General features: G+C 39.3%; 1 protein-coding gene across 5 annotated transcripts in view; it reads right to left on the bottom strand.

Moving 5' to 3' along the window:
- The window catches only part of PFDN1 (prefoldin subunit 1), a 68,033-nt gene extending 54,871 nt beyond the window's left edge, over nt 1-13,162 (bottom strand). For all 5 annotated transcript variants that reach the window (XM_043465332.1, XM_043465333.1, XM_043465334.1 and 2 more), the window contains exons 1-2: nt 13,050-13,162; nt 10,029-10,195 (exon numbers count right to left, since the gene is read on the bottom strand). In XM_043465332.1, the coding sequence (XP_043321267.1) occupies nt 10,029-10,195; nt 13,050-13,082 (200 nt within the window). In that variant the 5' untranslated portion in view covers nt 13,083-13,162. The remainder of the gene's footprint in view (nt 1-10,028; nt 10,196-13,049) is intronic.
- Nucleotides 13,163-26,794: the final 13,632 nt, after the last annotated feature.

Genomic DNA, 26,794 nt, shown 5'->3' with positions numbered 1-26,794 from the left:
GATGTTGTGCCATCTGAATGAAATCCTTGGAATTCCTGCAACCAATCTCAAGATGAAACTGGCAAACACAGGGGAGAGGGCAGAGGCAAGAATACTTTTAAAAGTGGAACTAAAGCCCAAAATACAGTCCCTGAGGAAGACTAATAGGCACAATATGGACAGATCACAGAAGTATTAAGCTTAATCAAAGAAGCCACAGAAGGAGTATATACTATAATGATTCTACTTATATATTCTATATCAAGTTCTAAAATGGGCAAAATTAATCTACAGCGATAGAAATCAGACTATCAGTTGCCCAGGGCAGGATTTAGGGGAGTGACTTGTCTAAAGCAAGAAGAACATTTTAGAGAGATGAAAATGTTCTATATCATGACTGGAGTGTAAGCACCACTTTGTCAAAATTCACCCAACTCTACTCTTAAAATGAATGCATTTTACTATATGTAGGTTATAGCTCAATAAAGTTGATTTAAGAAAGAGAGACAGTTAGTACTATGGTATGCCAGATGGTTTACAGTGGCAGGAGAAAAATAAAGCCAAGGGGAAAAAAAAGAGTACACAAGGCAAGTAGGTGGGAGGCGAAGTATGCATATACCAATTTTAAACTGGGTGGTCATCAAAGAATGTATATACATATATCCATATATACATATATGTATAACTGGTTCACTTTGCTATAACGCATAAAGTAACACAACATTGTAATTAACTATCAATTAAAAAAATGTTTAATATATTGATAAATAACCAAATAGGGTAGTCACAAAAGGTCTCAATGCCTACTTAGTACAGATTGAAGGAAGGGAAGTTATAAGTTATACAGACATCTGGAAGAAAGATCTATGTTTGAAAAGAATCACTCTCGGACTTTCCTGATGGTGCAGTGCTTAAGAATCCACCTGCCAATGCAAGGGACGTGGGTTCGATCCCTGGTTGGTGAAGATTTCACATGCCAGAGGGCAATTTAGCCCAGTGCATCACAACTACTGAGCCTGTGTGCCACAATTACTGAAGCCCCATGCCCTGGAGCCCGTGCTCTGCAACAAGAGAAGCCACCACAATGAGAAGCTCGCAGACTGCAACTAGAGAGTAGCCCCTGCTTGCCTCAACTACAGAAAGCCTGCAAGCAGCAATGAAGACCCAGGCACAGCCTAAAAATTAATTAAAAAAAAAAAAGAATCACTCTGGCTACACAGTTGAGGACAGCTATAATGTGGTAAGGATGGAAGCAGGAAGCCCATTTAAGAGAAAACTGCAATCCAATGACAGTTTAGACCAACTTGGTAATAAATAATGTGCAGATTCTAGACAAAATTTAGACAGTCTTTGCTAATGGACTGAACTTAAGACTAAAAGAGAGGAGTCAAGGGTGATCCAAGATTTAGAAGAACTAAAATGCCCACTCCAGGACTCACCCTATAGCACCCTAACCAATTACCTAATGCCATCCTTCCAGTAGGATTCTTCTTTGTCCTGAGGCTATAAAAATTGGGTACTTAAAAAAAAAAAAAATTGGGTACTTAAACCATGAAAAGAGACAGCTCTCCCTTGAGCCAGCCTGTTGCTCTCACAGCCGGCTCTCCCTGGTCTGTCAGAAAGTCAGCATTTGCAATGCCCCTCACTATCTCTGCTCTTTGTTCTCAATAAATTCACTCCTTTCTCAAACACTCTGGATCTGGGAATTCTTTTCCAACTCATCAACCCTATTCAGACTGCCGCAACATTTTGGACTTCCCTGGTGGCACACTGGAAAGGAATCCACCTGCAAGGGCGGGTGACAGGGTTCAATCCCTGGTGCAGGAAGCCGCCACACGCCATGGAGCAGCTGAGCCTATGTGCCACAACCACTGAGCCTGTGCTCTAGTATCTGTGCCCTACAAGAGAAGCCACCGCAATCAGAAGCCTGCAACTGAAACAAAGGGTGGCCCCCGCTCACCCCAACTAGAGAAAGCCCGTGAAAAGCAGTGAAGACCCAGCACAGCCAAAAATACACAAAATTTTAAAAAATATTAATAATAATATTTTTATTTTGGCCAAGTTAGTTTTGAGATGCCTATTAGCCCATCAAACAGAGATGTAAAGGAAGCGGGTGGATATATTCAAGTCTGGAGTTCAGGGAAGGGAAGATAAAATTCTGGGAGTTGTCAGAACACAAAAAAGCATTTAAAGAGATAAGCCTGATGAGATCACTAAGAAACTGACTATATATAAGAAAAGAGAAAAAAAATCCAAAGGCTGACATGAGCCCAAAGTCAATCTAATATCTGGAAATGAGAAAGAAAAGGAAACAGGGAAGGAGACTGAGAAGGAATGGCCAGTGAAATTGAAGGAAAACTAAGAGGCAGTATCCTAGAAACCATGGGGAAAAAGTACATAAAGGAAAGAAATATAAACTGGACTAAATGCTACTGATAAGTTAAATAAGATGAGGATTGGGAATCATTGGAATTATTTTTAAAAAATCATGGTTCCTTCAGTAACCCAATTTCATGTAAACATTCCTTGTTCTAGATGAGTAACTCACATACTGATAGGTTCAACCTGTACTAGTTAAAAATCACTGTGTATTTTTAAATCAAAGTATTACTCCAGAATTAGAAACAGTAGTATGTTAATCTATTTTAAACATGACACTTATTTTTGGTCACTACTTGGTATTCTAAGCATTCTGGTAAATAATCACCTCTGATGTTTACTACTTTTACTCTGGCCTCATCAAAACCCAAACATTTCCACACATAAGCATAGAGCTATGCTATAAATTTTTACAAGATGTGATCTTTATTTCTCTCATAGGTTAAAATATAACACTGGATAAACTAGAATCACCAGATAAAAAATGAGTACTGAAGAACACAAACAGAAGACTATTGATACAAAAGCAGAAAAGTCACAGAGAAACATAAATACAATTTGGTACAAGCGCAAAAGAGTTACACACATATAGGATGCACACTGTGGTCCAAATCTTTTTACCCTGAGCCAAACAATGTAAAAGGCTTTGCTTAGGGCAGTTATGCTCTTACCTATTTTAAAGATACATTTTCAATACTGGGCTCCTGCTGCTGTGATATTTTGATGTAAGAATATTTCAAGTCCTCTTCAAAGCCAAAGGGTAGTATTTTCCAAGTAACCTGGTTCATTTCAAGGTAACTGATCTTAGAACAAGAGTTGGTAATGAGAGTTTCTGGTCAGAACGAGATAACATTCTCCCAGAATGTCCATTCAAACCTAAATTCTAAAAATAAAGTGGGCATACATTCTTCACAAAACCACAGGCACTAATGGTGCATGCAACACAATGCAATCCTAATTATTCTATCTGGGCAGAAGACATTTGCAATTCACAGCAATTCCTGATAAAACTAATAAATTTAAAAAACACCAATAAATCATTACTTGTGTATTCATATATATGGACTGGCTCTTACCTTTTAAGCCAGTATTTTTTTTTCTAGTTCCTTTTTGGATGTTTTATTAAGCAGATTATATTCCTTGACATGACCATATCAGTCCTCTCTCAAACAGATAGCAAGTTGTTCCTAAATTTGCCACTATGAGATAAGTGACAGCTAAAATCAGAAAATCCTTGGTACAGCTTAAAATTGATTGTTCACTTCAGAGAAATTCAACCTGATTTAAGTCAGTTACAGCACCCAAATCCCCAAGGACAAAGTAACAAAGTTCAAAATTACTGCTAGCTTTATTTTTATTTACATAGGAACAACAAGGCAATTTTTTTCACTCTTCTCTCAGTTAACTACATTAATTTCTTGCTTATCACCAACTGGAATATACTGTACCACTATCCTCTTGTGTTGCTGATTAATTACCTTCATGCAACAAAAGCAGATGGGGGAAAAAAAAAAGGCAGGCCTTTTGATGTCAGGAGATGGCAGAAGCAAACTCCTCCAAGTAACAGTAACAAAATGAATCAATTACATTTTCCTTTTCTCAACAAATTCCAGCATAAATGACCAACCCTGCATTAAGACACATTAAATAAAATTTTTATTTCAGTATGTTTGTACATCCCAAGGTAAGTGTACAAACTCTCTTCTTTTACAATAAACTCCTAATTAACACAACATTTTGGAAATTAATTTCCAGTGTTCAGTGAGATTGTTTGGATCTTGGAGGACATGGGAGGGGAAGAAGGGAAAGAATTATTAAAACTACTCTTTCTGCAGAAGAAACATAGCTATGTCATTCCTACGCAAATGTTTGTTAACTTCTCCTGGCATAAAAACAGTGATGTCATTCTACACAGCAGTCAAAAGAGTTATAATGAACACCAAGTTTTTAAATCACTGACAGCTTAAGGAAATTAAGACTATGACTCAGAAATCTCTTCTCCCTAGAGTATCACATCTGTGGAAGAGGAGACTATGCCCAGCTGGGGTTATATACATACTCAACATCAACAAAACTGAAGTCATTTTCCCCTGCACAACAGGAAGAGTTGTTTTTTCCCCGTTAGAACTCTGAGCAACGAAAGCCATGACTTTATACGGCTCTATATAAAAACACAAGAAGGGTGGTTCATATTCTATTAGGAAAAGCAGCTTAAAACTCCTCTTCTTTTAAAGTAAAACCTAAAAAATGACTAAATTTCTTCTTATCTCTGAAAATTATTTTATCTTTGCTTCATTTTCTCTGCTCTAAAATACAGACTAACACCTTTAAAGACAGTATAAAGGAGCTTATAAATTTGAATTTGTAAAGTGACCCTCACACCAAAAGTAGACTGTATTTTTTCTCTCCAACAGTAAGCATAAAATATCCAAACTTGGTTCTAGTGAGAACAATAACATAAACTATTATTACTATAATATCAATAATACTTAACAATGTCTATTACACCAATATTTGTGGTTTGTCTTCTAATGTATTAGGAATAAAATATAATGCAACTATATCTTCAGCTTTAAAATTACCTCAAATTGATTGGAATATCAACTCTACATGAACATGAAGTAAAATGGCTGCAAAACTTAAGACAGCCTGATTATATCCCTTTTGACTAATATTTAATATACCTAAACCGAGAGCAACTGCAAATGTTTCATCTTGACCTCTCTAAATGTTACAATCCAAATTACAAGTCAACATTCAAGCTAACAATTAAAATCAAAACAAAACCAACATAACATTCTAAACAAAGGGCAGTTCAACCAAACTGTCAGAGTTCAGATTTCTACATCATAATTAGTTGAAAATCTGTTCAATTATTTAATTTTTTTTTTAAATTTTGTTACCCATCAGAAATATACCTACTGTTTTCATTTTCTACCTGTGCCACATTTATCTTAAGTTTTATACTTCTGGATTTTTCAACCACCAGGGATCAACCATCAAATTACTTCAACAAGTAGAAATAGCAACACCGCTCCCAAACAGCAATTTCTGCATTGCTAGACACTTATCTAGTTGGTAGATTTATACCATTGTTCATTCTTAGTTCCTTAAATGTAAAAAATATCCACAGAATGGTGGCATACCTCTAAATTAGTTTAAATACGGTACAAAGTTATTTTTAGTTAGGTTCAAGTTTTAGAAAGGCACTAATCATTCTTCTCAAAGGCTAATCTACTCAAGTTCCTCTCATTAAAGAAACATAAAGCTTAATTTATCTCCTTTGGAAAGAAGAAATGTTATTAATGTAATGCTCAAGCACAAGGATATTAGAATAATGGACCTAATATCAAATCAGGGTCTGGATCATACCTATTGTTAATAAAAATAAATTTGACCTTTATTCTAATGATAGTCCTTTCAAACATTAGTATGACTAAATGTCATTTATGTGCACTTTCAAATGTAATACTAACTTTGAAAAATATTCTTATTTCTACTATGCAAAGGAAAATGGAAGAAAACTACCATAAATAATTACAAGCTGGTTTTTATTCACGAAAAAAAAAAAAACTACAAGAAACATTCATGTAATATTTATTTGAGATCTGTGTCTATTCCTTCCTTGCATGCTAGAAAGATGAAAAGACAAACACGTCCAACTATTCAGACACATCATTCCACAGTTGTAACTTTCATCATAGTTCTCAAAGCGGTATGGTGAGGTCAGCTCACAAACAGCTTAAGTAGCAAAACTAGAAATTGGTGGTAGTAGTATCAGGCTACATAACAGCCCCTCCAAAGAATATGAAGTAAGAGAACTAAAATGTGCTGGCAACATGCCAAGAGACTAGATGGACTATAGCTTTCAGTAACGAATATGCAGAGTTTACAGTATACAGCAATTCATCATCTCTTACCCTGTAGCTTGATTTTCCTTGTTTTAAACCAAAAATAGCCATATATAAAAATATATATAATATATAAAATAGCTATATATAAAAATAGCCATATATAAAAGCCATATTTAACACTACTCGTTTTCTCCATACTCATGACTGGGAAAGGCATCTGGGCTTGAAATGACTTTGTAAACTAAATGCAAACCCTAAAATGAAAAATATGACTTCCATCCTATGTAAGCATAAGCAAGGTAAAATATACAATTATACCAGTATTACTCTGCACAGAATAGCCTTCATTTTCCAAGGACTATACTGCCCTCAGTGTAATCCTAAAAGCTTGGGGTTTTTCTATATTGTCAATGCTGACTATCTCTGCAACTGGTTGGCATTTAGAATTAGTCAACCTTCTCAACAGATTTAATAAAGAATTAATTCTGTCAGATTAGAGGACATAGTTTTGGTCAGAAACAATCCCTTGACCTTACTTAAAATATGTTACTTTTAAAATTTCATCTTTATTGAATCATATATTTAAAAAGCATAATAAACTTCAATTCTTAAGTCTCTGACACTTACTAAACATTTTTTCTAAAGGACCAAAAGAAAATGCAGTTATTTTAGGCAAGAGAATCATATTCAATTCAAACCAACACACGTTTACACGCATTTCGTACTGAGGATTGAGGAAACAAAGATAAATATGTATATGGTCTTTAACAATCTAGTTGGGGAGACCAGACCATTTCAAACTCAATCAAGTTCTGCCCACTACCCTCATCCCACCACCCACATGCTCTACTAGCTGTAGGAACAAAAGCTCTGGTATCATTCAGGAACGTGTTAGTAAATCTGCCAGGGAAGATGGAAAACTTTTCAGAGAAGATAAGCTCCGTCTTAAAGGATGTGAATTTCAGGAGGAAAAGTGGGACACCAAAGGCCAGGAAGGACAGAAGGAGCAAAACCAAGAAAACACAAAGACATGGCATGTGCGAGGAAGCCCATGTGACGAGGGTAGGGATAACAATTTTGGGTACATGAGCTACTCCCCTTCTACCTTCAGCCCACGACAGACCTCACTGATCAATTAGAGCATGTTTAAGCCCACGTGAGACTCAAACTCAACAGGTAACTCAAAACCAATGGAAAGAAGTAAGTCCATGAGATGAAATTTATGTGCTATCCTCAGCCGGGCAATAGAAAGTGGTGGGATTTGAGGCTAGAAGGGTAAATTAAGGACAGATTATGAATGACCATGAATGCTAGGCTAACAAGTTTAGATTTTATCCCATGGGCAACCAAGGATGAACAAAAGATTTTATGAAAAATAATGACATAATCATATCTGGCAGATGGGTGAAGAAAGCATTTAAACCAACACAATAAGGGCAGAAAGAACAGTTCAGAAGCTATTGCTTCTTAGTCCAGGCAAGAGGCCTGAATTTCAGCAATGGTAAAATTGCAGGTTATAAAACAAAAATGTAATGTTTTAGATTTTATAATTCTTGGTTTTAAAACAACAGTTTGAGAAAAATTAGCTCTAATTAGAATTCCCTAACAATTTTCAAAAAGCAAAAGAAAAGACAAATTAAGGTAAAGACTAGAATTAAAGAAGTGAATCACAATGATACTCAAGATTACTCAAGACTATAAATTCAGAAATAGCTATTTCAGGCTTAGCATCAAGAAAGAGAACATCCTCATGACCAGACTAATACTCAGCAAATCTTTTCCTCCTGAGGGCACTAACACTCTAGCCAAACAACAAACACAACTTACCTTACATGCCCCTACAAACTCCAGATGCACAAAGTACAAAAAACAAATTTAAAACCAAAGTTTAAAACCATGTAGATATTCCACATTATCTAAACACTTAAAGCTACTTATTTCTTTTAAGAAACATAATTCACATGAAATAAATCTTCTGGAAATACTACTGCTCTACCATTAACTAATTCATATCCCAGCCTTTAAACTCTAAAAGTAGCACTTTGGGCAATAAGCAAAAAAAGCAACTTGCCTATCATGACTGCAGAATGTTTAGTAAATGAAATTATTCTATTAAAAAGTAAAACTTCACTATAGATCGGGCTTCTCTACTGGCTCAGAGATAGAATCCGCCTGCCAGTGCAGAGACACAGGTTCAATCCCTGGTAGCAGAAGATCCCATATGCCGTGGAGCAGCTGAGCCTGTGAGCCAGCACTATTGAGCTTGTACTCCAGAGCCCGGGAACCACAACTACTGAAGTCGGTGTACCCTAGAGCCCGTGCTCTGCAACAAGAGAAGCCACCAAAACAAGAAGCCAGAGCACGGCAACCAGAGTAGCCCCTGCTCCCCAAAACTAGACAGCACCAGCATGTAGCAACAAAGACCCAGCAAAGCCAAAACAAATAAACAAACAAAAAAAAATTTTTTTTTTACTTCACTATAGATCAAAAGACCAAAGAGTTTTTCCTTTCAGGAGAAATTCTTTAACTGCAGCAAGCAAAGGCTAATGTAATGATGTGAAACCGAAGCACAACATGTTAACAAGCATGCTATAAAAGCTACCATTACTGTTTTAAGATCTAAGGATATTCATAACAAAGATAAAATTATCCTGCAGTGAATGCCAACAATGCACTTCATGCTACACAGACATATATTCAAGGGTTCTACTTTGTTTTCATCCCAATTCTTTTGTGTCCCAGTTAACAAACTCTCAAATTGGAATTTTCTTCCTTTTAAAACAAGCTAAAATGAAAAAATGGACTCCAACAATAAGATTTTATTTATTTATTCATGCTGTTTATTCTCAGAAAGCAAATCAGATGAACAGTTTATCATAATCTACCTCTTTTTCAAACCAATATGGATCAGCTATCACGAGCAGGGTCTATTTCTCATGATGTCATTCTAAAGCCATCACTAAATGTTACACATGCCATGCTTCTTTCAAATCAATCATAAAACAAATCGTCCTAGACTGAGGTCAAATTCCTTTCCAACTAAAGGAGCTCCAAACTTAAGTAATGGTCCACTTACTAAGTAATATTCAAAGACCAAATTCCAGAAAAACCCTTCTCTTGTACCTCCTCCACTTAAAAAAATCAGTCTCCTTTTAGCTCAGTGTAATGGAATGTGACCTGCAGTTAAGGGCTTTTCCATTCCTATTTACTGCTTAGAGAACATGAAGCAGATGTATTCTCTCTCAGAATGGCAATATAGATTTTAAAAGAAAAAAAAAAGTGAAGTGCAGGTGGTTAACCATATAAGAATTAGAACAAACAAGGTAAGTTGACTTACTAGATTTCTCATGTTTGACAGAATGAGTATATTTAAATAGACAACTGAATCTTTATGTTTGTTTTACAACCTGATCAGACATCTAAGATTCATGATTTGTGTGACTACTAATAATTAGGTTGGAAAGACGAGGTTAAAACTACAACTACTTAAAAAATCTTCACACACAAAACTACTATAAACATCTTTTCACAACAAATCATATTTTTACCATTGAAGTTACACACGTTAAGTACCTAAGCATGGAGAGAAGAACATGGAATAAATATTTTTAAACTGTGCTTCAAAGTTTAAGATTAAACACATCTATCTGGAATTCAGTTTCTCAGTTTCTCATTTAAAAGAAAAAAGATTTTTGACCTAGGGTTCTTTAAAGCTACTGTGATACTTCAACCCAAGCTGTAAAGTGAACAAATTCTATGACTTAATTCAGATAAACTTCTTTCAGGATAACCCCCTTAAGGATATACTTTACTTACATTCTTCCTACACCTTCATACATGTTAGTCTCATCTACCAAAGTCATAATCTCTGTATCTGTAAGATGTGCATGCTTTTTCGTTCTGTTCAGCTGTTCAATCTGTACGTCTGCAAGTTTCACCTTCTGCTGAGTGTCAATAACTTTGGCTTGAAGCTCTGTGAAGGCCTAAAAAGAAATAAGTCCTTGATTTAGTAGGTGCAACATTTTACAGTAAATGTTTACATCAAATCTAATATATTAAAATGAGGCCTGCTAAACAGACAAAGCTGTGAGATTTACCACAGCAAACATCTCAAAGCCAGTCTGCTAAAAACTTGAGCCCTGAACAATTCAGTGATTAAAAGCACTGACCCTCCGTGAAGTTGAAAATCCAAGTATAATTTATAGTTGACCCTCCATATGGCAGTTCCTCTGTATCCTTGGTTCTACACTTGTTGATTCAACCAACTACATATCATGTAGTACTCTAGTATTTACTATTTTAAAAATCTGTGCACAACTGGATCCCTGCAGTTTAAACCAATGCTGTTCAAGAGTCAACTGTACTGAACTTACCCAGTCCTCAGAAGATGCAACCTATCTGAAGAAGCTGAACAAAGGCATGGTAAATAATAACCATATCAAGTAGCAGGTACCCAAGGAGTAATAAAAGCTCTAAATGCAACAATCAGAAACCCAGAGACCCAAAACAAGAGCCATAAATGTAACAATTCACCACATCTGTACTACTCAAGACTATTTAAAGCACTTTCCCACACTTGTTTGAAATATTAACAAGTGAATATTAATATGAGAATACTGACATACAATAAATGTCTCATTTTCTCTTTTCAATAATCCTGAGTTAAGGATGGCAGATTCATCAGCACAGTTTACAAATTAACTAAATGTTTTGAAGAGATATAAATGACTTTCACAGGGCTGAACAACTACTAGGTCAAAAATCAAGTACTTAATTAATTTCTTCTGATCTCTAGTTACTGAATCTTTTTACTCTACTATCCACAGTAATGTTCAGAAAATGAATATTTTAAGAGAAAGACACACAAAAAACTCAAAGCATTGATAAAACAACTGCATCATGATCTTCATATGCACATGATAAGCCAAACTTGACCTCTGAGTACTCTTAAAAGGTTTTTGATACTTCTGAAGTGCCTAGAATGACTTTCACATGCTGTCAAATTTTGACTTAATAATAACATCTGTGGCTGCAATACACGGCAAAAAGCTACTAAACTTTTATTCTGACTTTGTTCTCACCTACTGCTGCTACTAAGTCACTTCAGTCGTGTCGGACTCTGTGCGACCCCATAGATGGCAGCCCACCAGGCTCCCCATCCCTTGGATTCTCCAGGCAAGAACACTGGAGTGGGTTGCCATTTCCTTCTCCAATGTATAAAAGTGAAAAGTGAAAGTGAAGTCGCTCAGTCGAGTCCGACTCCTAGCGACCCCATGGACCACAGCCTACCAGGCTCTTCCGTCCATGGGATTTTCCAGGCAAGAGTACTGGAGTGGGGTGCCATTGCCTTCTCCGTCTCACCTACTAGCAAGGTTTCAAAAGATTTATCTAGAGGGGAGAGGAGGTACCTAAAGTTTCCTATTAGTCTCCACCCTTCTCCCTCTCCCCAAAATTATAAACATATTAAAAGACCTTTAAACAAGTTTCTTCTGTAATTTTATTGGTTGCCAAAACTACCCAATTTAAGTCTGTAATTATTTTCTTAGTTTTCATCCACTGTCCACAGGTTTCCCAGCAACAGATTCAAATAATACTGAGGGGTAAGTCCATTCACAGCTGTATTCTATTGTTAGCTCTCACTAAACCCTAACTTAAATTTGAACTTTTAACAGAAAAAAAAAAAGGTTAACTTTTAAAACACTTTAAGACACAGTTTGCTAAGCTAGTATACTGTTGAAGCTGTGATAATACAGCACTAGAGAGCACCGTAAGGAGTAAAGGTACAAGCTCCAAACAAAAAGCAATACACACACACGTAAATCCTCGGAGCAATAATACACTGCTTCATCTATTACGTGGGAGAGCGACTTCAGCTGTCTTATTTCTCATGCAAAGGTTGATCACAAGACAGTCTTAAGTAAAATTTGCTCTTCTAACCTCAAGTAGTGGTCAAAAGGTGGAAAGTGAGGCAGAGAATGCAGGACTCTAGAACCAAGCTTGGGCTGAATCTTCTGTTAAACTGTTTCCTTTTCTAGAAAAGTACTGGTTTAAAGTAGATGAAGTCTAGGCTCCTTTCCAATCCCCATTCTCCCTCCCTTCGCAAAAAAAAAGGGGGGGGGGATATGCTTTTGAGTCGGTAGTCGTGTTAGATTCCCGGCAACTCTTAGGCGGTGAAAACGTTTCCGTGTAAGAACACATTTCTAGGCAATTGTTTGAAGAGAGAAACTCAATTCCTTCTGATACCAATTTCATCTGGAAAACTCTGACTTGTTTCTTTTTTGACAAGTCTTTAAAAACGGGCGGGGTGGGGGGGGGCGGTTGTTGGCAAAGCCCTAAGATGAACATTGCTACCTAAGATGAACATTGCTATGAGGATACCTGACTGAACTGTATGAAGCGACCTTACAAGGTATGGGATTAAAGAACTGACCTAAAAACGGACTGGACTTGGAGTTTTTCAAAGCAAATTAGGATACAGAATTACAGATGCTCGGGCAAGAGGCTCCAACTGGAAGCGCTCACTTCAGGTCTCACTATGGAAATGAAGGCTCCAAGAGCAACGAAAGGTCTCTGGAACTCGGAACAAGGGAATAAAACAGCTACAGGCCCGCCAAACTTAACCAGGCCCAGCCCAATCGACTCTTACCCGGCAAAGAGCCGCTAGCCCTCGACTCCAACCTAAGGAGGCCCGGTCCCGCCTTTGAACTCTGAGAAACCACTCCCCATTTCCCTGGGGCCTCTTTCCTCCCGCAGCACTCGAGACTCACTCGATATTCTTGTCCACAGTCCCCTTAGCTTCCAAAGAAAAGCTTCTGCCTGCTCAAGACCCTCTTTTACCTTCTTCAACTCCAGATCCACGGGGGCCGCCATCTTGCTTCTCTGCTGCGCCTGCGCAGTGGGAGAAGCCCGGAAAGAGCGTGGGGGAAGGGCGCGTCCTGAAGGTGTGATAGGGCCTCTTCCTTCTGCGCCTGCGCAAGAGTCGGTGTGCTTGGTTTTCCTACCTTCCCCGTTGTTATAAACGCCTGTAATAACCGGGATTCCGAGTCAGAGTACGTCTTCCCCAAGTGACCTATAGGCTTGCAGTGATTCTCCACATCCTTCCAAACACAGCACAATGCGCAGATTTCGTGTGTGGTTTTAAGCACTTCGACAAATAGTTTAGTTTGTGTTGCTGAATTAAGATGTATGTAAATCAGGCTAAAACCTCTAAAGTAATTCATGCCTTCAACGAGTCCTGTGCTGTATGAGAAAGAATCAGCCTGAGTTTCAGGCAAGGCAGCATGGAGAAGACCAGGAGGCTTAGTTGAAGCGTTTTCCCAAAGAACTTATTTCTACTGAATGTTCCCAGAAGACCTTGTAGACACAGGAGTTCTCACGAGAGACCAAATTTCTTTTTAAAAGAAAAAAAAAAAATGCAGATTCTCTGATCCTCATCCCAAACTTACTTAGAATCTTTGATATGGGGCACAGAAATATGTACTTTTGCAAACTCCTTTTATGATCTGGTCCAAGTGGTCTGCAAACCACATTTTGAGAATCTGCTGTAAAATAGCTGGCATTTGAACCAGAAGAATGACTAGAAGGATGGGCATGAAAGAAATGGATATCTTCCTTACTCTAAAAACCTGTGAGGCAGAGGAAAGGGCAGGGAGTTTAGAACTAAGCAAATCTGTATTCAAGGTTTGGTCTACACTGAGCGTAGGTATGTCTGCTTCCATTTCCTAGTTGTGTAGAATTTGTCTCCTCATTTAATATGAGAATAACAGTATTGACCTAACAGTTATTCTGAGGAGTAAATAAGATCAGGATGGAAAGCTCCAAGCATAGCACAATGCATACAGTAGGCACACAATAAGAAGCTGTAATTAAGTTCCTGTGGTTAGCATTGTTATATTTGTCTTTCAAGGTCCAGTAAGCAGACACATAATATGTATCCTTTATGTATTGTTTTTTTTTACATCACTCATCACACAGACCATAAATAATCTCTCCTCAGAATTTCAAGACTATTTCTGTTCCTTTTTCAAGACACATGATACTTTCTATCCTAAAAAAAAAATTTTATTAGACTTACTAGCTATTCAAATGTCCATCATTGGATAAATGGATAAACAAAATGTGAGGACATTATGCTAAGTGAAATAAACCAGTCACGAAAAGACAAATACTGTATGATTCTATTGTACGAGGGACTTGGTGGTGGTGGTGGTTTAGTCACTAGGTTGTGTCTGCCTCTTATAACCCCACGGACTCTAGCCAGCCAGGCATCTCTATCCAGGGGATTTCCCAGGCAAGAATCCTGAAGTCGTTGCCATGTCCTTTTCCAATATGAGGGACTTCGAGTAAACAAAATCATAAAGACAGAAAGTAGAATGGTGTTGCCAGGGGCCAGGAGGAAGGGATAGAAAGGGGAAAAAAATTTAATGTATTTATTTATTTTTGGCTATGCTGGGTCTTCATTGCTGCGGGGGCCACTCTCTAGTTGTGGTGCATGAACTTCTCATTGTGGTGGCTTCTCTTATTGTGGAGCACAGGCTCTAGGGTGCAAGGGCTTTAGCAGTTCAGCCACATGGCTCAGTAGTTGTGGCTCCCAGGCTCTAGAGCACAGGCTCAATAGTGTGGTGCTTGGGCTTAGTCACTCCATGGGCATGTGGAATCTTCCCAGATCAGGGAGCGAACCAGTGTCTCCTGCATTGGCAGGTGGATTCTTTACCACTGAGCTACCAGGTAAGCCCGGGAATTCTTGTTTAATAGATGTAGAGTTTCAGTTTTACAAGATGAAAAGAGTTCTGGAGATGGATGGTAGTGATAGTAACACAACATTGTCAATGTATTTAATACCACTGAACTGTACACTTAAAAATGATTACAATAGTAAATGTTATGTATATTTTACCACATTTTAAACAATGAAAAATGTATTTGTTCTTTTTTCAAATCTACATGTTCTTTTCTTTTTCATAATGATATCTATTCTTGCCTAATGATGAAAATAATTAAAACATAATTACCATAACTATTTTTTAATTTCTTTATGTCTTGTCAGTTGAAATCTTTGAGGAATGAATTCTTCCACTGTTGGGCATCTGCTGGTCTTTCTTATGAGAGTTAATTTTCTCATTTGACTCATAATTTTTTGATTAGAACCTGTCTTCAGTGTCCAGCATGTCCACGGACTATAGAAACGTCTCACATTCACTTGTTTTTTTGCTGTTTCTTGTGGCTTTTGGGATTTTAGTTCCCTAGCCAGAGACTGAACCCAGACCCTTGGCATGAAAATACTGAGTCCTAACCACTGGGCTGGCAGGAAATTCCTCCACATTCACTTCTACCAGAGCCCTGAGAGAGGCATGGGTTCCAGACCAATTTTTATGCTAATTCTTGACACTACATGAATGAAGCAAACTTAGGGAAAAATAAACTTTGCCCAGAGCATAAAGTTGGCAGAATGTGATATACATTTATGGACGGGCAGCCACTGTAATATCACCCTTTTATTTTGGACTTCAAAATAAATGTTACTGCCTTTCCCTCTTTAGAGTTTCTAAAATGACAGGAAGACACTGTCTATGAAAGCCCTAAAGAGTTTGCAGTCCTTGGACACTTGTCTAGAGAATAACCATGCTGAGCTTGCTTCTATTATTTTTATTAAAAAAAAACAACAATAGCCTTCACACTGAAAACTTCACTAGTACAGGGATATACTCCTGAGGTTCAAACAGACCACAGTTGTGGAACTTAAAAAAGTGATCCCTTATTACCCTTCAGCTCTGCCAACCCATGCACAATAACCTTATTTATTCATTCAACAAGTATTTATTGAATATCTGTTAGGCCCTTGGGATATAACAATAACAAGACACAAATTCCCTGTCCCCATGGAGCACACATTCCAGTGGGGAAAGACAAACAATAAACATGCTAACAAATAATTTCGTAAGCTAATAAGTGTTATTAAGAAGAAAACAGCAATGTGGTTAGAGGCTGCTGGGTGGAGGCCACTTAGGTGTGGGAAGCTCTCTGGAAGGCCATAACATTTGAAATCAGACCTGGAAAATGAGAATTAGATAGCTGTGCAAACAGCTGGGGAAACAGCCTTCCAGACAGAAGAAACAGCAAGAACAAAGAGTTTAGGATGGGAGCAGTCTTGGCACATTTGAAGAACAAAAGGAAGATGCCAGCATGGCTGGGTGCGGAGGATGGTAGAAGACAGTGACATCAGAGAGTTGCACAGGGGGCCGGACCATGAGAGACCTTTAAGCTACAGTCAGGGATCAGAATATTATTCTGAGTGTGATTATAAGCCAGTGAATAATTTCAAGCAGAGGACTGATATGATCTGAAGAGATTGATAAGATTCTATTTTAAGCAGACCATTGTGGGTTCAAGGTGGAGAATGGATTGGAAGGAGCAAGCTTGGAAGCAAAGAGACCAGTCAGGAGACTACTGCAGTGGTACATGAGACAGACGCTAATGGTCTGAGGATGATGACGATGGAGACAGATAGAAGTAGATGGATTCAGGTAGAGGTTATTAAACTTAATGAAGGAATGGATTGGGGGCAGACGGGGTGGCAATGAAACAAAGAGAGGAATCAAAGATGATTTGTAATCTCAAAATAAATATGCTGAGTGAGAGAAACCAGATGAGAAAAAGTAACATGCCATATGATTCCATGTCTAAAGTTCTAGAATATGCAAACAAATCTAAAGTGACAGAAAGAAGAGCAGTGGTTGCCAGATAGGTTGGGGGTGGTGAAACCTAAGGAAGAGGAAGAAGGGATTACAAAGGAGCATTAGATAACTTTTGTGATGATGGATATACTTATTATCCTAATTCTGAAGATGGTTTCCTAGGTGGAAACTTATCAAAGTGTACACTTAAATATTTTTAGTTTATCATATGTCAATTATACCTCAATCAAGTTGTTTTAAAAGAAAAGCAAAGACTCCTAGGTTTTTGACCCAAGCAAACTATTAATAGTTGAATGATAGTGTCTTTTACAGAGACAAGAAAGTTCTTATGATATAGCCTACAAACAGTCTCAAAGATGCTCTATAGGAATAGTAAGAATAATCTTTCTCCCTGTGAACAGACTATATTAGTTAGAGATACATTTAGCTGCTATAATAGAGATCCAAAACAACAATGGCTAGAACAAGATAGAAGTTTATTTCTCTCCATCTCAATCATCCAGGCAAAAGCAATGCAGGGTAAGTATGTGAGTTCTGCAATGCCACAGTTCCCAGGCTCCTTCTATCTTATCCCTGTGATCCAAGATGACTCATTACCACCATGTTCATAGCCTAGCTACAAGGAAGGGGAAAGGACCCAGGGATGGGGGGGTGGGGAGGGGGACACTCACTCTGTCCCTTTAAAGGCATATCCCAGAAATAAAAATGTGGCTCTGTTCATATCACATTAGCCCAGATAGAATCACATGACCATTCCTGGAGACCAGAAAAACTGGGAAATGTAGTTATTATTGTGGGCAATTATGTGACCAGCTAAACACCAGGAATTATATTATTATGAAAGAGAAATCAAAGAGAGATACTGGGTTAAAATTAGCAGTTTCTGACATCAGAGTTTTTCAGCTTACAAAGCCATTTCTTATTTATCAAGTTATTTGATCTTAACAACTTTGTAAGATGGATAGACTCTGAAGGGTTCATTCCATTTGAAAGTTTAGCAGAGTAGTTAAGAGTATAGACTTTGAAATATGACCTTATAATTTCAAATTCTTTTTCTACTATTTACTAGTTCTGAGATCCAAGGAAAAGGACTTAATTTCTCAAGTCTCTGTCTCTTCAACTGTAAAACAGAGATAATAATAGTACCCATCCCATAGGTTGTTATAAGGATTAAGTGAGATAATTCATACAAAATTCTTGATATACAGTTATACCTAATCTACACTAGCTACTATTGTGTGTCAAGTATTACAAACCTACAGATAAATAAAAGAGCAGTTCACAGTACAGCAGGGGTCACAGATAAACAGAGTTATGAAAGAATCTGAAAATTCAGCTTCAGAGAAAGTGACACCAGGAGTTGGAAAAACAGAGAAGAGGGACTCCTAATCCAGGAGTCTTGTAGGAAAAGTAAGAGCTTGCAGCAAAGAAAGGAGAAATGATACTCCTAGAAGAGACTAAGACACCAAGGCAAGAGCCTAGTGTCTTTGGGGGATTACAGATTGTTTGGTATGGCTGAAGCACAAGCATGTTAAACACTGAGAGAGAAAGGGACAGAGAGATGAGGGCCAACAGTGGAGGGCCTTCCAAGTCAAGCTCATTGAGTGCAATTGTCACCGAATGCAATGGAGTGTTGTAAGCAAGGGAGTGACTGGTCACATTTATTTACACTCCAGAAAATTGTAGTGGCTGCTTTAGGGGGGATGATTCCTAGAAGGCAGAAGATGAGAAACCAGATCAGAAAAGAGCAGCCATCCAGATAGCAAGGGCCCAAAACTAAGGCAGTGGGAGAGAGGAGAGCCCTAGAGTTCATCTGCTTTTCAAAATTCCTTTCCTGTTTTGAGCAAGTTCTCTCTTAACTCTGCCTTATCTCAGCTGCTTTTGCATCACTTAATTTACTACAGAAACATCTTCTTTGATATTTCTATATTCAGGTGATCAACCATCATGGTTTACCCAAGACTATACCAGTTTTTGCACTGAAAGCCCTGTGATCTAGGAAACCCCTTAATCCTGGGCAGGCCAGGACAGCCAGTCAGCTTACAGAGAGGCAGTGTACTGGATAAAAGAAAAATTCTGGACCCAGATTGCCTGGATTCGAATCCTAGCCCAATCATGTATCAAGTATAGGAACCTTGAGCAAGTTACTTTACCTCTCTGTGTTCAATTTCCCTACATGAAAAATGGAGATGATGCAATGTAGTAACTACCTCACAGGGTTATTGTGAAGATTAACTGAGTGAATAATATAGAGCTGGTCCTTTGTATCTGTGGATGCAATTTCAAGATAAGGGTTGATTCTAAAGGACTTGGACATCCTGAGATTTTGATATCCACGGGATCAGAAGAACCAATCCCTGGTGAATACTGAGGGACAACTATACTATTTAAAATTTAGACTGATACTCAGAAAATTGTATTTGCCATGACCATTCTGAAATTAAAGCTGTTATAAACCTACCTGGGCTTCCCAGCTGGCACTAGGGGTAAAGAAACTGCCTGCCAATGCATGAAATATAGGAGTCACAGGTTCAGTCACTGGGTTGGGAAGATGCCATGGAGGAGGAAATGGCAACCCACTGCAGTATTCTGGCCTGGAAAAGTCCATGGATAGAGGAGTCTGATGGACTACAGTCCATTGGGTCTCAGAGAGTCAGACACGACTGAGTGACTGAACACACATAAACCTACTGCCTTCTGGTTTATTTCACTTCTGTCCCACACAAAAAGTCCCACACTTCTGTCCCACTTCTGTCATGATTTCTTGGATGTCTCCAGATCTTTCACTTCAAGCTCCCAGTCACCTCACCCAAGGATGGTGAGAAAAAGTAGTTCTGTGATCCTGGGGACTCTGTTATCTGTGGGTAGCCTCTGGGAGCATTAAATTGAATTTAATAGTGTTGAAGGCCTTTAAGATTTTCTTCCAAGTGGGCTACTTCCTGATATCCTCAGGAATAGGGAATTTACACCTGTTTCCTCTGAAAATGAATTATGCAGGGGTCTGCCTAGGAGTAGGGTAGGATGGGGTGGGGCATTTGTACAGCTTATATGGTTCTGTGAGGGCTTTAGGGACAAAAATAGGGAGTAGTCCTTCCCAAGTGACACATTTGCAAAGAAATTGAAGTAGTTCTTCTGGCTGCCAAAGTAAGATTTGGGGCTGGGACATTCCTAGGAGGGAGCCTTAGCTGTGTCTAGCAAATGAAACAGTCATTGTGAACTGCAAAGAGAGGAAGTGAGTTGTCCTAAGGAGGAACAGTCAGCAGCTTTCCCCAGGCACCTTGCCACATTTGATTCAAACTGTTTATGAAAAGTCCAAAGAAAGTGGGTACTTTCAATCAATCTGATGATTTAACCTTGTTTCAGAGATGAAACTGGGTAACAGAGCATAACAAAGACTGGGATATTTATCCCATTGCTCACCGGAGAAAGTGAGGGTGTGGGGCCTGGCAGAGGTGAGAGCCAAGAATAGGAGACTCAAGAATAGGGAAGCAATAAAATCAGGAAAATCAAAAGCTTAGTGGAGAATCCATGTCTCTATCGCCCAGCTCACCCTAAATGGAAAATGTTTATTGTCCTTTAAAACAGGAAGAAGAATACAATGGAGTTGGGTTGAGATCTGGACAAAACTCCACATGCAATTTTTAAATAGGTTCCAAAAAAGCATCAACATGGAAGAATGTTTTTCTATCCTCAGAGCTGTTCCTAGGACATGGTGACTAAAGCTTTTCCCCAGAGCAGTCACATATAGCAACTCCAGATTTTTTAAACAAGGGTTTCTAAATTGTAAGAAGCTTTAAAACTTACTGTTTTTCCTTTCAGAAATTAGAACATGAGTAAGTGTAACACCTAATAAGCAGGAAATTTAGTTGAAACAAGAAGCCACACATTGCCCACCTTGTTATTAACTTTCATCTGTAGTCACAAGCAACTCCAGGCTTCCATTTGACCAGTTTCGCCTCCAAGCAGAGAGAGACCTCTTTCCTTTATGTTTCAAGAAAGAGTGCCAGAATTGGATTTTCCAGGCCTAGGTTGGATCCTATGCCCATCTTTGAAACAGTCATAATAGCCAGTGGCATGGCTTTTGATTGGCCAGGAGCAGGTCACATAGCCATTTCTGGAAGGTTAGGAGTACAGCCCCACCCAAAAAGCACATGGACTGAGAATGAGGAAAAGTGTCTTCTTTACCAAAGGATAAAGTGTAACTATCAAAGAAAGAGGCGATGGATGTCACAAATAGGAAAAAAAATGTGTCCACTACACCTTAGTGTCCAAAATTTCAATTTTCTCAATCCTCTCTCCTAATGACTAGGTCAATTCCATTTCAATCAATACACGAACTTCATGATAGTGAACCTCTATTGTTCCTGAGATGGTGGAGGTCAGGGACTTCAAAGAAACAGTCTTGTTTTGCAATGGAGTCCTTGAATCATTGGATATGGAGGGTCCCACCCAAGGGCACTGAATCTAAGTTTTAGTATCGTTTGGCTTTTCTAGCTCAGGGACACTAAGGACCATCTCTTTGTTTCATTAACGACAAATTTTAGCAGGCATTGTTGAGGGGATGTGGAAGTTACCACTTCCTTTTGTCCCCTCAGCTAAGGTCAAATGCTAAGGTCAGCTTGGGCTTGGGAAGATGGCAAAGGGTAGCTGGCTGTGGGTGAGTGACCTCATAGGTCTTGGTCTTTCTAACCACAGGGATTATAAGAATACGTAAGAAGTCCCTAGCAGGAATACTTATCCTGAAACATCAGCTTCTGAGGACAGAAAGCCACATAGAATCAGGGGGCAAACTGCAACGGATCTTAATTAATCCATCCATTTGTCAAATACCCTCTCATTTTATAGTTGAAAATATAGAAAATACACAGAAATATATAGGACAGTATAACATAGAAATATAGAAAATGAAGCTCACAAAAGAGAAGTAGTTTGTCTAGAACATAGCAAATTGGTATCCAAGCTGAGACTAGAGCCCAGGAGTCTTGGATTTCCTTCCAGAGTTCCTTCCATGCCACCCTATGGCCTCTTTTGAGTGGCTCCTGGCAAGACTATGCTGAATCTCCAACAGAATTTAGAATCAAAAGGTTCCATTTGTCTTGGGAATATGGGACTCCTTTTTGTACCCACTTACCCTTGACTGCACTTAAACATGCAGATCTTGGAAAAGGGCCTCAATCCCAGGGCACAAAAAGAAGTTGAGATAGAAAAAGCTCTAGGCCTCTGCTCCCTAGAAGAAACATGAACCTGATGTTATTTCAGATTTGGGCTACACATTGGGAATTCTGGGTACACCATAAGCACAGCTGTGCCTCATGACTTGTGGGATCTTAGTTCCCCAACTAGTGATCACATCCGGGCCCTCAGCAGTGAAAGCGCAGAGTCCTAACCACTGGACCGTCAAGGAGCTCCCCAGGAGATCTTCAAAAGCACTGACATCTGGGCCCCTCCTCCTGGGGAGATAGATTCAGTGGATCTGCGTGCTGGAGCCCAGAGAAACTGCATGTTTTAGAAACTTACCAGCTAAAGCTGGTAAGCTTTAGAAGTTACAGCTCTAGAAGGAAATAATAATGAAATGCTTTTCTGGAAGAGAGAAAGAAAAATTAGCTCAGAACTTCAAAGCCATTCTGATATAAATGCTTCAGGTGTGTATGACAAAAAGAAAATGAGAATTCCTGGAAAGGGAAGGAAGTTGAAACCCAAGAAGCCGTAGAGAGAACAGTGGAATTAAGCCGGTGCCGAGTTTCTGTTACTGCATTGTGGCCACAGCTCATACCCGGCAGATCAGCTCCTAGCCCACACTTTGTTTCCCAGACTCTACCCACCAGTGACTGTGTGATTCTGTGAATTCCCAGTCCTCAGGGCAGTAGAGCATTAGTGCAAATCAATCCCTTCTTGGTATTTTTATAGTTTCTGAACAAAAACTACTCACACATGGGCTTTGTGCATCTGCTAACCCCGTTCGATTCTAACTCTCAGCCCACCCCCCTACACCCCTCTCCCTTGGCAACCTCAAGTCTGCTCTTTCAGTTTGTGCTGACTCCAAAATGTAAAGTAGATGCCTCTGTTATCTTCTCAGAGAAACTTACACTTTTTTTTCATGGCATTTATCACGGTTTTTAATATATTTATTTGCATGATTTTTAAAAAAAATATTTATTTATTTGCTGCACTGGCTCTTCACTGCCAAATGTGGAGTCTTAGTTGCAGAATGTAAGATCTAGTTTCCCCTACCAGGAATCAAACCTGCATCCTCTGCATTGCGAATGTGGCGTCTTAGCCACTAGACCACCAGGGAAGTCCAAAATGATTATTTTTAAACTCCACTTAAAAAAAAAGGTAACTCATGCAATAACCACATATTAAATGAAAACTGTATAAATTATATATAGCAGGAAAAGGAAATTAGCTTCATGCTCCTGACCCCCTGATTCTCAGCTCTTCTTCCCACAGCCAAATGCCATTATAGTCTATAAAAATTCTATATAGCTTTGTGGGTCCATGTAATTATTTGTTAAATGACTATCTCCTATACTTGACTGAGAGTATTTACTGGGTGTATTTTTTCACTGCCTTATCCCTAGTGTTTGGCACATAATTAGAACTTCATCGATGTTTGCGGGGTAAAGAAAGGATCTCAAAAGAAGAGAGAGACTGGGTCAGTGTCAGAACTGCCAGCTTTTTGCACATCTTCCCTGCCCCCTCAGCTCTGAGCACACAGTAAACTTGACCAAAGTTCCTGTGCTCTCCATTAACACCTTCTTGAGAGTAGCTGCTTACATGATGCTGAAACTATAGTTCCCTCGTCTGTCTGTTTCTCAGTTGTCAGTGAGCTCCTTCAGGGCTGGAACCTTGTTTAACTCTTTTGAAATGTCATGTTAAGCATCTCAGACATTAATGAACAGTTTCTGACTGGCTGCTTGAACTAACCTGACTCATTGGACTGTTGGTTCCTTTGCAATTCTGTTCTCAGCCTGTCAGAGCAGCTCAGAGTTATTATTTTGCTGATAAAGACCAGCTTTTACTTCAACATCTCTAGTTTAGGGAGATGCACTTTACTTAAGCCTTCCTGGAGATTCTCATTCCTTTTGGGACTCAGTTTCCTCATCTATAAAATGGGGATGGTCATGCCAACCTTCCAGGGTTGTTGTGATAATTAAATGAGGTCTTCCGTAAAAGCTCTGAGCACATCAAGGCGATTGTTCAATTCTCAACATCCTTTCAGCAAGAAGAAGAGTCTAGGTGTCTGTTTTGCTGAAAAGAAGAGAAGCTCTCTCTGTGTAGGAAGTAGGGCAAGCAGATAGGAACTTTCATTCAGACCCCCGTTCAAACATGACTGAGACAGTGACTGTGCAAATCACTAGTGAGGTAAAAACTGCCCACTTTGGACAATGACTTGAAATATAACGGTTGCATGTCAGAGATGCTGCTGAGTGATGCATGCTCAGGACGGAATACAGAGACTTAAGAGGTTCCTCAAGGCTATATGTGGGGCTTTCTAGGTGACTCAGCGGTAAAGAATCTGCCAGCCAATGCAGGAGACATAAGAGATGCGGATTTGATCCTGGGTCAGGAAGATCCCCTGGAGTAGGAATGGCAACCCACTCCAGTATTCTTGCCTGGGAAATTTCCATGGACAGAGGAGCCTGACAGGCTACAGTCCACGGGGTTGCAAAGAGTTGGACGTGACTGAGCACGCACACAAGGCCAAATACAGTCTGGTCCTCGCCTGCCCACTGTCTCATCTTGCAGCACTTCCTCCATCCTCCCCTCCAAGGTCCAGCCACACTGAACTTCCTTCGTTCTTCCACACAGCCTTTTGACGCCAGGCTTTTGCACATTCTTCCATCTGCCTGTCACCCACTTATTTTAAGCTTAAAAATTTATTTTCCAGGAAGAGCTCTCTTGACCTCCTGAACCAGAATAGGTCACTGTTGTGGGCCACCCCATAGAAACCTGTCCTACTCCTTTCCTAGGACTCATTACATATGTAAATTCCCAAAGGGCCTTATTCAACCATCTATGTATTTGACAATCATTTCTAGAATTCCTACTCTGTGCTAGGTCTTGTTTGGGAGCCTGAGGATACAGTGGGAGGCAAGATAAGCCGCAGACCCTACTCATGACACTAACATTCTACTGAGAGAGAACAAAAAAGCCTGCTCTGCTCATTGCTACATTTGCAGAACTGGACATTGTATACCCCCATACAATGGATACTCAATAAATGCTTGTTGAGGTGAAGGAATGTGAAGTGAGGGTGAGTGGCAGCCAGCCTCTGGGAAGAGGCAAGGGTGGCCAGTGTCAGAATCAATGTGCCTCACTACTGCAGGATCATTTCACCCTGAAGATCTGTTGAACTTACAAGAGGGATCAAAATGGCTTGGAGTCTACCCTCTCCAGCTGGTCTCCAAGAACATGAGCCTGGGGAGGGGAAGAAGTGGCTTACCTTCACTTCTGTCTGCCCTGGGCCAGTGTAGGCATGTAAAAAATAGGGATAAATGAATGGGCACAAGCCCCAGACTTGCCAAATGATCTTATCTGTTCTTGTGCTTTCCTGTGCCAGGCACTGGCTAGCTGGTTGCCAAACCCATTTCCTCTTTCTCATAGACACCCACCTAGACTATGCTTTCCCACTTCTCTTATAGTTAAATGTGACCACATGATGAGCTTTTGTCAGTGGGATGTGGACAGAAGTGATAGAAACTCCCATGCACGATCCTTCATGCTCTTTCTACATCACAGTGACTTCGGAAGTCGAGTCATGTATTAAAGATGGCAGAAGAAAAAAAAAAACAGAAAAAAGATAAAAATTAAAAAAAAAAAGATGGCAGAGATACAAGATGAAAGGACTTAGGTCCCTGAACTAATATTTGGAGAAGAGCTTCCCATTTATTAAGAACACCCTATTTTTTTTTCTTTTCTCTTTTTTTGGCTGTGCTGTGTGGCATTCAGAATCTTAGTTACCCAACCACAGATCAAACCTGTGCCCCTTGCAGTGGAAGTATGGTGTCTTAACCACTGGACCACCAGGGAAGCCCTAATAACACCCATTTGAGGCTTGATCTGAGAAATAAACCACTGTGATGGACCACTGAGCTGGGCATTTACCTGTTAAGAGCTGCTAGCATTATCTTAATTATATAGTCCCTTATTCTGTCCAGGATGATGATAACTCTCCAGCCCAGAGCCTCTCCTGGGCTCCAAACTCAGCTCTAACAACTAAGCACCAGACACCCTACTAATAGGGTGGAATATCAAATGTGGTCAAAACTGGGCTTGCTCTCTTTATCCCCAACCAGCTTCTCCTTCTCCAGTATGGTCCATCTCAGTGGATGGCACCACAGTCCATCCAGGCATATAAGCCTAAAACTCAGAGTTTTCCTTGACTCTTTCCCTTTCTCTCATCCTCCACATGCCTCATAAACATCTCTTGCATTCATGTACTTCTCTTCTTCTCCACTGCTACCACCATCAGATACATCTGGTTACTACAATAGCCACCATTAGACAGTCTCACTATTCTACCATCACTACCCTTCTAGTCCGCTCTCCATACTATAGCCTGAGTCATCTACTCAAAAACAGATCCAATCACAGCATCCCCTGCCCACATTTGCTATTTTTAATTAATCAAATTTTAATTGAAGTATAGTTGATTTACATTGTTTCAGGTATATAGCAAAGTGGTTATAGAAAACCTTTTTCAGATTCTTTTCCATTATAGGAGGTTATAAGATATTGAATGTAGTTCCCTGAGCTACACAACAGGTCCTTGTTGTTTATCTATTTATATTTTATATATAGTAGTATGTATATGTTAATCCCAAACTTCTAATTTATCCCTCCCACACCCCTATTCCCCTTTGGTAACCATAAGTTTTTTATGTC

The sequence above is a fragment of the Cervus canadensis genome, chromosome 4, assembly GCF_019320065.1.
Source record: "Cervus canadensis isolate Bull #8, Minnesota chromosome 4, ASM1932006v1, whole genome shotgun sequence".
Classification (NCBI taxonomy): domain Eukaryota; kingdom Metazoa; phylum Chordata; class Mammalia; order Artiodactyla; family Cervidae; genus Cervus; species Cervus canadensis.
This window is presented reverse-complemented; position numbering and strand designations above follow the sequence as displayed.